The sequence below is a fragment of the Triticum dicoccoides genome, chromosome 5B (genome assembly GCF_002162155.2).
Source record: "Triticum dicoccoides isolate Atlit2015 ecotype Zavitan chromosome 5B, WEW_v2.0, whole genome shotgun sequence".
NCBI classification, from domain to species: domain Eukaryota; kingdom Viridiplantae; phylum Streptophyta; class Magnoliopsida; order Poales; family Poaceae; genus Triticum; species Triticum dicoccoides.
Genome location: NC_041389.1, coordinates 502,462,258 through 502,475,866, shown reverse-complemented (window position 1 = coordinate 502,475,866; position 13,609 = coordinate 502,462,258). Strand labels below are relative to the sequence as shown.

The 13,609-nt window shown below is 47.2% G+C and overlaps 1 protein-coding gene across 1 annotated transcript; it reads left to right on the top strand.

Moving 5' to 3' along the window:
• The first annotated feature begins 397 nt into the window (after positions 1 to 397).
• On the top strand, positions 398 to 3,433 carry LOC119305897 (UDP-glucosyltransferase UGT13248-like). Its single transcript, XM_037582294.1, has 3 exons — positions 398 to 1,134; positions 1,363 to 2,121; positions 3,323 to 3,433. Exons 1-2 carry the CDS (start codon positions 475 to 477, stop codon positions 2,080 to 2,082), a joined length of 1,380 nt encoding a protein of 459 aa, XP_037438191.1. The 5' UTR covers positions 398 to 474; the 3' UTR covers positions 2,083 to 2,121; positions 3,323 to 3,433.
• The last annotated feature ends 10,176 nt before the right edge of the window (positions 3,434 to 13,609 follow it).

Sequence of the window (13,609 nt, the reverse complement as noted above, 5' to 3'; positions counted from 1 at the left end):
TAGGAAAGTAACAACCGTCTCTAAGAATGAAGATACGTTGCAACTACACCTACCCTCTCGGTTAGTGTACAAGTTTTCTTTTGAAAACCCAGTCGTGAGGTTGATCGGCCAGGAAATACCCCTCATCTTCTTTCGATCCATACCATTTATCGCTCGGACGTATTTAGACATATTTCAATACTGGATACATCTATTTGAGTGATAAATGATATAGATTGGAGGTGGTAATACTTTCTAATTTGGACGTACTTGTGACCTGTAGGCTGTAGGCTGTAGTTTGTGTGCCGTGCTATGGTTTTTCTTAAGAGTTATAGTGGAGCTCTTCTCTTTCTCTTTTCTTTTTTGAGATCGAGTGGAGCTCTTCTCCATCCTCCATATATACCCAGCGTCCATCTCGTCCTCCCCACACGAACTCTCGCATAAGCCAAGAAACGTTCTCCCCGGAGCTCGCTGGTTACCAACACGCCCGTAGCCATGGTGCACGCCGACGAAACCACACACATCCTCCTCGTACCGTACCCGGCCCAGGGCCACCTCAACCCGATCCTCCAGTTCGGCAAGCGGCTCGCCGGCCACGGCGGCGTCCGGTGCACCGTCGCGGCGACCCGGTTCGTCGTCGGCTCCACCAAGCCGTCCCCGGGCTCGGTGCACGTCGCCGTATTCTCCGACGGCTGCGACACCGGGGGGGCCGCTGAGCTGGGCGGGCACAAGGGCCCCTACTTCGAGCAGCTGGAGGCGGCCGGGTCCGAGGCGCTGGACGAGCTCCTCCGGTCCGAGGCGGCGAGTGGCCGCCCAGTGCGCGTGGTGGTGTACGACACGTTCATGCCGTGGGTGGCGCCCCTGGCGCGGCGGCACGGGGCGGCGTGCGCGGCGGTGCTCACCCAGACGTGCGCCGTGGACATCGTGTACACGCACGCGCGGGCCGGGCGCGTGCCGGTGCCGGTGCGCAAGGGGGACTCCCCACTCGACCTCCCTGGGCTGTCGTCCCGGCTCGGCGCCGGCGACGTGCCGACGTTCCTGACCGATAGCGACGCGCACCACCCGTCCCTCCGCGATCTGCTGATGAACCAGTTCACCGGGCTCGACGCCGTGGATCACGTGTTCGTCAATTCTTTCTTCGACTTGGAGCCTCAGGTGAGCGCCACACGAATCCGCCCTTGGCATCATATGCCGCGTGTATCTCAAGCAGAGCGTACGTGCGCTCAATCCTCAATGCCAGGGCGGGCGTCGCATGCAGCAATGCAGCATACGTGCAAGCACGTCGCTCGCCACGTGCAATCAATTGACGTTTACTGCCATTAATCGATTCCGAGCATTTGCACTGACGACACCGGCCACGTCCGTGTGCTTACGTACGTGCAGGAAGCGGAGTACCTGGCGTCGACGCTGGGGGCCAGGACGATCGGGCCGACGGTGCCGTCGGCGTACCTGGACAACCGCCTGCCCGACGACGCGTCCTACGGCTTCCACCTGCACACCCCGATGACGGCCGTGACCAAGGCGTGGCTGGACGCGCGCCCGCCCCGCTCCGCCGTGTACGCCTCCTTCGGCAGCATCGTGGCGCCGGGGCCAGACCAGATGGCCGAGGTCGCCGAGGGCCTCCGCAACGCCGGCAGCCCATTCCTGTGGGTGGTGCGCGCCACAGAGACCGCCAAGCTGCCCGAGGGCTTCGCGGCGAGGGCGGCGGCGCGGGGGGACCTGATCGTGCCGTGGTGCCCGCAGCTGGAGGTGCTGGCGCACGGCGCCGTGGGGTGCTTCGTGACGCACTGCGGGTGGAACTCCACCGTGGAGGCGCTGAGCGCCGGCGTGCCAATGGTGGCCGTGCCGCAGTGGTCGGACCAGCCGACCAACGCCAAGTACATCGAGGACGTGTGGCGCGTCGGCGTGCGCGCGCGGCCGGACGCCGGCGGGCTGGTGAGGAAGCGGGAGGTGGAGAGGTGCGTCAAGGACGTGATGGGCGGCAAGGAGTACCGGAGGAGGGCGTCGGAGTGGAGGGAGAAGGCCAAGGCGGCCGTGAGCGAGGGGGGCAGCTCCGACCGCAACATCGCCGACTTCCTATCGAAATATCGCGTGGCAAAATGACGTCGAGAGCTCGGGGCCGCTGCGGTCGGTGTCCGTGTGGTATGATGATCTCTGATGCAACAGTTGTTTTTTAATTTTTTTTAGTATAAGATGGCAACGGCCGATTGTTGGCTAGCCGGAAAAATAATAACTGAAACCAAATGAATGTTGCCCTCCTTGTTTTTCCTGATTTCGATCAACTCGACAGCAGCGTTAGAGTAGGCTGTAAAAATATCTCCACGTTTCTTCCCTGCACAAAAAGACACCACGATTTTCTGGTTTCTTTTAGATGTTTTCAGTTTTTTCGCGTAAAATGAAGGAATTTCAAGTTTTAGCGTAATATTTTTTTAGCGTAAAATGAAGGAATTTCAAATTTCAAATTGGCTAAACAAAGCACCACAACTTTCTGTCTATTTTTTCCGAGAAGGCCAGCTTTGGTGGGGCTTCCTCTAAGGTGACATCGAAGATCTACCTCCTATTGCGAAAATAGCAAGCCGCGGAGATGAGCACCATAAAAAACAAAAAACAAGATCCTTAATAGGAAAACATTATTATGATCTTCTACCTCTAGAACAAGCCCATGGCACGCAGCCACAACACTCCACCATTGAAGCCACAACACTCCACCATTTTGCTGCATTTCTTTTATGTGAACTCATTTTATGTGGGGCAAAGAGAAATTCAATGGCGAGACATGACTGAATTATGTAGATTAGTGAAGTTAACCGAGGAGAGTGATAAATTACACTGGATTCCTGACAAAACAGGGGGTTTTAGTGTGAAATCTTTCTACTCTGTTATTCAAATAGGAGACAAATGGCCTAACATTTTTCTTTGGAAAGTTAAAATTCCTCCAAAAATCAAAACCTTTGTCTGGTTGGTCTTGAATAAGAGTATACTAACTAGAGATGTTCTGTTACATAGAGGAGGGAAATGTGAAACGAAATGTCTTTTTTGTAACAAAAAAGAATCAATCAATCACCTTTTTTTTCGGTGTCCGCTTGCTAGATATATGTGGAACGTAGTCAGTTATTGCACTGGATTCAGCTGTGATTTCAGTGACATGGACACGTGCATACATATCTGGTTAGATGCTTTTGGGAAAGAAAATAAAAAGAAAGTCTTTGTCGGGATAGCAGCACTAATCTGGAGCATTTGGAAAGCTAGAAACTTAGCGTGTTTTCAACATGTTTGGCCTAATGATCCTAGTGTCTTGATGTTTAGAATGTCGCATTGGATTAATGATGGGAGTTGCTTGCAGGTGAAGGAGGACGCAAAAGTGGAGCTGCAACGGGGCGCAAAGCTGGATCGAGTCGCCAGTGATCTATTTCAGTCAAGACGAGGATGGGCGACTTGGGTGCCAAGACTGGAGGCTGGTTGAAGCCGAAGTTTGGATAATCCACTTATCTTGTTGCCTGATGGTTCTTTGATTTCCTTTGCTGTAATAAGATAGTCTGGGAATTTGATGGTGGTCTTCCCTCCCTCCTACGTGCTGTCAACAGGCGTGAGTGATGGGAGGGGTATGCTACGCGCTTGTGTAGATTTATTCCTTAGCATGCGTTGAAGGTGGCCGGTTGTGTTGCGTTTTGGATGTATCGAACTACTTGGTTTCTTTAATGAAATCGGGGAAAGATCCCTTTTTTTCAAAAAAAAATGTGAACTCATTTTGTTACATAGTATAACCAAGAATAATCAATAAAAATTGTATGCATCATTTGATGTAAAGGCCGAGGATGTTTCCCTCTTTTTCAAAAATAATATCACCAAGAAGTCATCAAGGCTACTGTCCAGCCGAACCAACGTCCAGCAACACAAGAATAATGACGGACCAAACAACAACTACCCATCACCATTACCTTTAGCAATTTACAAGAAAAATGAACAGAGGTGTGCCTCCAAGCAACATCGCAACGAATGAAATCTTTCATGAAAAAAACATCCCACATGTTAGGTTGTTGTGTGTGAGTTTGATAGAACTGGGGGCTGGGGGCGAACATATATACAGATCGACATAGTCTGAGGAGTGGATCAGCGCCAACGTTGACTCTAGGGTGGCGCCGGAGTTCGCCATGTCCCGGATAGTTCAACACGTTGTGGGCGCTCCCTCGACCAGCCCCCGCCATGCGCCATTCTAATGAGAGGACCGAGAAGAGCAGGCTCGGGGGAAGAGAGAGAGGGGCATTACCTGTTTCTGCGCCGCCGCTGAGGATGCGTTCGTCCGCCGCCGCCGCTTCAGAGAGAGAGGATCTGATCCCCGTCGTCGCTGACGATGTCTTCGTCCACATCCGCTGTTCCAGAGCTCCACCCGCCTACACCGTCCTTCATGCGGCCCTACGTCGCGCATAGGGCTGCAAGAAAAGCTCGAGGCTCGTGAGCCGCTCGAGATCGACTTGTTTTTTGACTCGACTCGAGATCAACTCGAAAAAAAACGAGCTGAGTTTGAACACTTTATGTAGGTCGACCGAGAAACGAGCCGATCTTGAGCCAATGTTGGCTCGCTCAATTTTAGCTCGATAGCTCGACAAAATATTATTATGTTAAATGATCATTCATATATTAAATGGAAATAAGATAATTTATTATCATATATGTTGTCCATAATTTTTCTCCATTTTATTTACCAACGAACATGGAAATTTAATTAAGTGCAGAGAAGATTTAGGCCTAATATGGCATGTGGTCGACTATCTGTTAAATATCCTATATTTTTTGGCAAAGGTTCCCAGCATATTCGCCATAATTTTTTGTTTTTTATCCATAAATTTATAATTTTTACCATCTCATTTAGCTCGAAACTAGCTCGAAATCGACTCGAGATTGTTACAAGCTGAGTATGAATCATGTTCTAGAGCTCTATCATGAGCTTCACTCAGTTTGAGCTCGCTCGAATTTTTTTATGAGTTAAGCTGAGCCAACTCCAACTCGTTCGAGCTCGACTCGTTTGCAGCCCTAGTCGCGCAGCCAGCAAGAACAGCATCGCCCTTCTCTGCCAATAGAAGAAAAGGTCACGCCGCCGCCGCCGCCTATACGGAAAAAGTCCATTTTAAACCCTAAACTCGTAGAGGTTCGGCGAAATAAACCCCCAAGTTAAAATCCCGGTCGATTGCACCCTGAACTATTCAATCCCGGTCTAAATCAAACCCTAGGGGGATTCGTCTGTGTTCTTTTTTCACAAAAATACCCTTGCTTTATATGTAATCAAGCAAAAGCCCTTGTTTGCACCCAAAAAAAAAAAGTCTGACACTATTTTCCTACAGAAAAAAAGACGCCTCGCCGCGGAATCGAACCTGGGCCGCCACAATACGGCGCGCGCGCGCGAACCACTACGCCACTCGTTAAATTGCTTCGTCCTACAGGCGTATTCATTTTTATAAAGTAAATTTAGACACCTTCGATCTTTCTTGCCGCAAAAAGGAAAATACACCATCCGCCAGGATTCGAACCTGGGTCCCGCGAAAGCCGCAGAGTGTGCGCAAACCACTATGCAAATCAATGGGATGGAGCTAATTACTGGCTTACTCTCTATTATACTCTACAAACTATAGACACGTCCGGACCTTCGTTGACTGTTTCGTTTTTGTATGCGTTTTTATTTTCGGTCTTTTATCTTTTTTCAGATGTTGGGTATTCTTCGGGTTTTAAATTTTTGTATTTTCCTTTTTATATAGGTTTTGTAATAAACGGTGTATGTCTTTTCACTACTGTCGACGTATTTTTAGTTTACACTGAATTTTTTATTATGTAACTTTTTGTAAATAAAAACTTAACATTATTGTATAATACTATATGAATACGTTTTTAATATTACTGCATAATTTTATATTATGCAATATTTTTTGAAAATACACACTAAACTTCACTGCATAATTATACAATGAAGTTTTTTTAATACATATTGCACTTTTTATATTAAGCAATATTTTTTAAAAATACACACTGAACATTTAGTTCGTTGATTTCAAAAATGAATCACGAATTTAAGAAAAAGACGGAAATAAAAAAGAAGAAAGGAGCAAGAATACACAACGTATGTCTAGTCCCTGGTGGTTAGTTGTATCGATCAATATCAATGGGTCTCGTGTTCGAGCCGTACCATGCGCTTGTTTTTTTTTAAACCAAAAAATGCTAAAGCGGGCCGGGCCAGCAGGGTGTTGCGCCCTTTGCGATTTTCTTTTTTCGAGAAAAACAACTAAAGCGGGCCGTCTCACCGGGAAGCAGGTGTGCGCCCTTTGCGAAATGCCACTAATCCCGGTCATCCTTTGCCACGCGGACAATCCCTGTTTGGGAAATGACCCGAAGGTTTGATTTAGACCGGGATTGTATTGTTCAGGGTGCAATCGACCGGGATTTCGACTTGAGGGTCCATTTCGCCGAACCTCTACGAGTTCAGGGTTTAAAATGGACTTTTTCCCCGCCTATACTGTTGGCAGCGTGAACGCCAGAACAGAGGCATCCAACAACGCGTACGCTAAAACAGGCCTCACCCACGCCATGAGGCACCTAAGCCCATTTAGAACCGACCATACCAAACCAGGCCCACGTACCATCTATAGTTGCTCAAAAAACAAATTACTGCCAGCCAACGTAACCTCGACGCACCAAATGCTCCCATTTCCAGGGAGCTTAGTATCTGTAGTGATATGTGTCATTCATTTTAGATCAAGTTGCCTTGGACTAGCCAAGTTAACGCATTGTAGTAACGTTGCACAATTCGGTTATTCACAGTGAAGCATACGGTGATAGAGCTGTCTTCTTTTTGCCTGCGTACTTATGAGGACATCACATACACTTAGTCAGCAATGGTTATAGAGCGCACGGTTGAGCCTCTAATTACCCGTCACATCAATGCAGGAAGTACTTGCTTCACTGTGATGTTTTCATCAAAAAATAGTGGCTAACCGTAAGCTCTATCACAATAAATTATTTCACTGTGTTAGTGTTCACCTGATTATCTTGATCTTCGATTGAAATGAGCACGTGGAAATCGACCCAATCTATGTGCATCGATTGCACCTGCATTAGTTGGTTTGGTTGGTTCTGTCAACGCGTCTATGTGTTTTACATTTGGAGAAACAAAGTCTTGGAGGTGAATACATGTAATGCATAATACTCATTTTTTTACACCAATAAGTAGGGAGTGACCCCGCACTTGAGCAAGCAGTATCTTTATTGGTGATTTAAAAAAAACTAATGTGCCATATCCATACTTATTGTTTTTTATATGTGAAATATTTTTGGGGGTAATGATATCGTTCTTAAATCACCCACACACAAAAAGATATCATTCTTAAATCACCCACACACAAAAAGATATCATTCTTGAAGCTATACAGTACTTAGTTTGATTTTGAGTTCTTTTTACACTTGTAGAAAAAACAAGCATTAGAAGCGGCCGATGTACGGCTGTTACCAAGCATACCAAAGCCGCTTGTAATAAGCTCATCGGAGGCGGTTATTTGTTCTAAACGGAGCATCGGAGGGAGTTAGACCTATGAAACTGCTTCAAGAATATACTGGTGGCAGTTGTTAACTTGTAGCCGCCTCTATTTTCTCACTGTTGGCGGCGGTTTCGCTCGAGGAACTGCCCGCATGATTTGAGTACCTCGTGGCGCCCCTTTTCTTCTTTGGTCAATGTTCTGAAGGCATCGGCCCCTTCATTTATTCCCCTTATTATCCGATCCATGACACTCGAGTGGTGCTCTGCTACGGTGTGGTGGCACCCTCGCTCAACCGCGGCGCACGGTGGCACACCCGCCCAACCGACGAGGAGTGGTGGCAGATCCAGTCCGACCACGCCATTGACCAAGATCTCCAGAATGGACCACCGGCCGCAGATCCAATGAGTAGTGCTATGCTGTCGGAAGTTCTTTCGAATACTGCAAGTATCAGAAACTAAAATTTGAAACGTATAAGGTATACAATCTTTTATAATAGAGAAAGAGGGACCAAACCAGCACCGTGTAAAGATAACAAGATCACAGGGCAAAACCAACACCCAAACGCCGCGGCAAGATGTCATTGTTGATATTCAACTCATTCTTCATATTAGTTTCTGCGAACGCTCGTTCCAGCTAGTATGAGCGCGTAGTTGGTGCGGAGTCTCTCGCCCGATGAAACAATTTTCTATCCACCTCCTTTGGCCTTCTACATCGTTGTGTGATTGAGGTTTTGTGCACATGTTATGGAAGAACATGAGATTTGCACGTCTTTTAATAACATGTATTTGTTTTTATTTTGTGTTTTTTATCGATCTTGGTCCAATAGTATAACCATTTAAGCCTTGAGAGTAGCTTATAGGGCTCCTTCTATTCAAATGATTTTCATAGGAATTTTAGAGGATTAGAATCCTTAGAAATTTTTCCTATGTTGGTTGTTTGATTCATAGGATTGAATCATATATGATTTTTTTTCAAAGAATTTCTTTGTACTGCTTCTTATAGGATTTCTAGCATCCGCTCAAATCTTTTTGAAAGAATTCATTGTTTTTCGTGTGATGCAGTCAAACAAACCAAAATCCTGTAGGATTGACATGAACATGACATTTCAATCTTATGTTTTTCCTATTACCGTATTTTAGAATCCCGTGAATCAAAGAGGCTCTAAGATGAATGCACGGGTTTGGGTCAATCATTTCTAGAAGTTACTTTAGAATGACATGACTTCTTTTTCATTACAATTCCACTCAATTAAAATGAATATTGTTCGGATTTTTAGAACAATGATGTAAGAAGCACCCAACTTTATTATATCATAAAGCCCATAGTAGGAACCACCATAACGAAAATTGGTTTCTGAGCCCGTGCTCAGCTGCTTCCGAAATCACCATCGTCCAGGCACATGTGGATTCGATGCAGAAGCAGTATACTCGTCCGTATTTCCATCGTACATGCGATAAAAAGAAAGTGGGACATCGTCTCTTTAATGCGTGCAGGCGTTGTCCCATGGTACCCGGATCAGGTTTGGTCGCATGGCCTGGTACTATCCCCGAGCCACCCTGAGCCGGCCAATGCACTTCACAAACGGAGCCTGATGATAAGACATAGCGATTTAATTATGGGCAAACCAGATATCTTAGTGATTATGCTATAATCTTCGTAAAAAGAAATCTTATCCAATTTTTTCCAAAGAACATGAGGAGGTACTTACTAAGAAGGGGGCGCCTCAGGGTTGAGCTTCCATGTGAGCTGTGCGTGGGTTGAGTCGGGGAATCCGATGTCGGAGCTCACCACCATGCCTTGTTGAATTCCGGCCACCGAGTTCCTGCACACATATTGGACCTGTGGTTTGAATCCTCTAGCTCTGGCGGACTGGCATTCCGAGATGGAAGCAGAGCCAAGGCACCGGATCTGGATGTTCAGCGGCAAACCTGCGGACCATTGTACGAATCAACGTCGGCGTGCGCAAACAAAACTTGTCTCACCAATCTGACGACAGAAACTGCAGCGACAAGTGTAGAATGGTAGACGATATGTACGGGACGCTCATCGATCTATTGGATGTCTGGATTTAGTAGGAACTTCAGCTCATTCGCCTTCATTTACGCGTCGCCAGAATAAGCCGCCGCCACCGCCGCGCACACGAACTGAGGGGCATAACTGCAATGAGGAATGAGACCTTCCGACACCACAACCTTCTCGACTCGACGACTACGTTCCCATGAGCCAGGGCGGAACCACACCCACACGTGTCACGCACATGTTGTAATCGGATAAGGATTGCATAAACGTCATGTACCATGGCTAATGGCTTAGTAGACGGCCCATTCCGTGGCTCAGCATCGTCCCAAAACGCCACACCCCAACAATCTACGCAAATGGCCCACAACCGAGCACTGTACAAGCCCGTATAACATATGTATAGACCTTTTTTGCTGGTCACGTTCTTCTGTGTCAGAGCGAATTAATATCATCCCGAGGCATGGACGACCGGCATAGATTTCCGGTGCAGCTGTGCCCGAGCACCAAAACACCATGTCCCCATCATAAGTATTATTATATAAAATAAGTATTACTCCCTCCGTTCATAAATACAAGATGTTCTAAGTTCTTTCTGAATCAGATGTATATAGACATATTTTAATCAGTTTGTTCACTCATTTCAATCTGTATATACCATATTGAAATGTAAAAACATCTTATATTTGGGAAGCAAGGGAATAGGAAGTTGAAAGAATAAAGAAAACATTTTTCTCTCTAAATTCACAAAGTAAAAGAGTTCCTCTTTGGAAATTGCTTCACGCACGATGGTGAACGATCGACGCCTGCACGATGCTCCCTTCCCAATAGTTCTTCCGCATGCACGCTACCCATGAATCGTGCATGCGTCGGCTGTGCAGGCGTCGTGTGTATATAAGCACAGTTGAGTGCAGCATTTCGGTGCCTAGGCTCATCTGCACCCGTTCAGTAAAAAAATCAAAATAAATACTAGAAAAAATTAAAAAATTCCAATTTTTTTGTGTGGTAAATAATTTGATGCGTGAGGTTCGCTCCAATTTTTTGAGCATTTGGACATCCGAGCAGCTCTCAGTAAAAAAGACAAATCGAGTCAGAACAATGCGTACAGTAAACATTTTTACGGACCCCGAATTTGTCTTTTTTGCCAAGAGCTGCTCGGATGTCCAAATGATTTAAAAATGGGAGCGAAGCTCACGCATCAAAATATCTACCACACAAAAAAATTGAATTTTTTTTTGAATTTTTTTAGTATTTGTTTTGATTTTTTTCGTTGGGGTGGATGCAGCTGAGCCCGGGCTCAGAAATGGATTACCGAGCACATTTCCTCTTTATAGGGAACAAAATAAAACAATTGATGGTTCTGGTAGTCATATTTATGTTGCTATTTGGATTTCCCAAGAGAGAATTCCCATTTCACCGCATTCTAGAAATCAATTCAGCGCTTCATAAAAAAAAAATCCAGCGCGAAAGGCACCGGTGCTTTCTGGATCGCCAGCCACAGCTAACCGTGGAAGATCCAACGGTTCTCCGCAGTTACTCCACACAACACTCCAGATCCGACGGCCAGGATAGATCCGGCGACCTCTGGCTCCGCTTTAGGCGTGGGCCATCGCACCTTGGCCGCGCCCACTCGCCGTCAAACCTCCGTCATCCTCCCACATGGCCGGAGCCACCTCGGGATCGCCATGGCCCTGAGATCCTCGACAGTGGCGTCGCCATGGCACTGGATTAGCACCAAATGAACTCATTGTAGTATCGTTTTCTTTCCTTTTTTTTTCTTTTTTGCGGGATCATTGTAGTATCGTTGATTTCGTAATCTTTTGCTTTCATTCACACCGATAGGACTGAAGCGCTGCGATTTTAGTCATGTTTACAAAATGGGCAAGAACTCTGATGTTCGTGCGAAAAATGTCAACAAAGGCCGAGTTCTAGCGAGCTCGTTTAAAAAAAAGATTCAGAGTGCGAAAAATTTCAGATTTATTTGTGAACACACGTGCACATGTATGTATGTGCAAAATTTTACAACATTATACTTTTACATGTGGCGTACAGAAAAAAGACAAATACTCATTTTTAAACTGGCCTTTTATTTTTGTTATTTGGCCTTTTTTATTTGTACAGCCTACAAATCAAAATATTTTTCGGCGAAACTCAACACGTTCCTGCAGAATGCATATATGTTTTCATGTATTTTTTTGAGTTTTTTATGAAACTTTTTAATATGCCTTTTGATATTTTCAAAATACCAAGCTCGCTAGATGTTGGCATGTGATACTTTATTTTGTGGTTCTTCACCACTTCCGGGCCAGCACCTTCCCCTTCCGGTCATCGGCGCAGCTGTATCTGTCGGCAGCGGCTGGAGGATCATCCGATTCATCGGACGAGGAGTCGTCGTCGGAGGAGGAGGAGGAGGAGAAGGAGTCGATGATGAGGTACCGAACGGCCCGGTCCTACTGGCGCATGAGCTTCGCCAGCCTAGCCACCTCCGTCGCCTTTCTTCTTGTCCTCGCGCTCGGACTGCTCGATGACAAGTGGGAGAGCCTTTGTGTTCTTTTGGCGAAGCCGCCAAGCTTCCATCTCCGCCGTCGTAAGCGACTAGCGGTAGACCCTCTCGTACTCGCCAGGCTCCGCCGGTAAACCGCGGCGCTGTGGCGGACAGAGCTCTCCATCGCGTCCCTCTCCCTTTCCCGCTGCCTCTCGTGACGGGCGACGCGCGCCTCTGACTCCGGTGTGTGCGTTCGGGCCGGCTAGGGGGGGCACAAGCACCAACCGTTGCCCGCGTGCGGGAGCAGCAGCCAGCGGGGGAAGAGGATGACATGGGGGAGGCACGGACGGCGCAACTCGTGCAGAGCCAAGCGCGGGCCGGGAGGAGCCAACGTCGGCGTCCTCGCTGCGTCGTAGAGAGGTGAGACGGCCGATCCCGAATTGTCACCCGTGTCTACCTTGGACCTCTCGAGGGCAATGCGGACGGTGTCGTGGAAATAACACGTCAGATGTCCTAACGGAAGGACTAAGTCGTGGAGCCATCGCAACGAGATTAGCTTGAAGGGGTTAAACCAGACAAGGGACACGTGAGTTTATACTAGTTCGGCCCCTTACGATGAAGGTAAAAGCCTACGTCTAGTTGTGATGGAATTGATTGGGTTTCGATGACCAGGGAGCAAATACACTTTGCCCGAGCCTCGAGTTGTTGTTTCTCGTCCCTGAACCGCCGCCGGGTCGTCCCTTTATATACACAGGTTGACGCCCGGCCGGTTTATGGAGTCCCGAGGCCGACTCATACAAGTGTCCGGCTCGGTCTCCCCCTTTCCCTAACTTACAATACAAGTTATACAACTATAACGGTTTACAACTATGGGCCCCAATCCGCCTTTGGACTCTGGGCCTCTAAGCTTCATTTAGTAAAGCGCCATCTTTGTCTTCATGGGCTTCAGTACAATTGAGCGTGAACCGGCCCCTCCTGGGTGGTTTATACTCAGTAGTTATATCCTCAACATTAGGCCCCAAATTGATTTGAACCTGTTCATGTCAATCTTTAATACTTAGAAAAATTCCATGAACATCTTCTTATGATTCTCGTAAACCGCCATCATGTCTTCTTCCTGTCAACCTTGGTAAACCGCCGTGACGTCATCCTCTGAACGCAGCAGTGAATCGTCATGACGTCATCAGTGTATAAAAAGATAATAAAGATTCCCTTCATTAATTATTTCTCGAAAATCGAGGCGACAGTTGTGCCCTCTTTTACCGCTTCAGGCTCCTCGATTCTCGCGCCTGCCACTTATCCCCTTCTCTTTATAAATAAGGCCGGGGGGTCTTTCCATTTTCTCCCTTGCCTCTCGCCTTCCTCCCCGCGACCCGAAGAGCTCAAGCACCGCCGCCACCGTCGACCCTCGAATCTGCACCGACTAGGCTGCTGCATCACCCTGTTCGTACCAGATCCTGCGACACTCCTCCGCCGCTGCGTGGCCCTGGTAAGTACTCCCTTCCTCAACTTTATCAAATCTGCATTAGGGTTTCCTGTTCATCTGTGTTCGTCAACGTTCATCAGTGCTTCTCCGCTTTTCCCCTTGGCCACTTACTGCATCTTAGCT

Bases quoted from the DNA above. Each gene is read 5' to 3' on its own strand.
- LOC119305897 (XM_037582294.1), top strand. From the start codon at position 475: ATGGTGCACGCCGACGAAACCACACACATCCTCCTCGTACCGTACCCG. The intron at 1,135-1,362 runs GTGAGCGCCACA...ACGTACGTGCAG, and splicing joins TCTTCGACTTGGAGCCTCAG to GAAGCGGAGTACCTGGCGTC.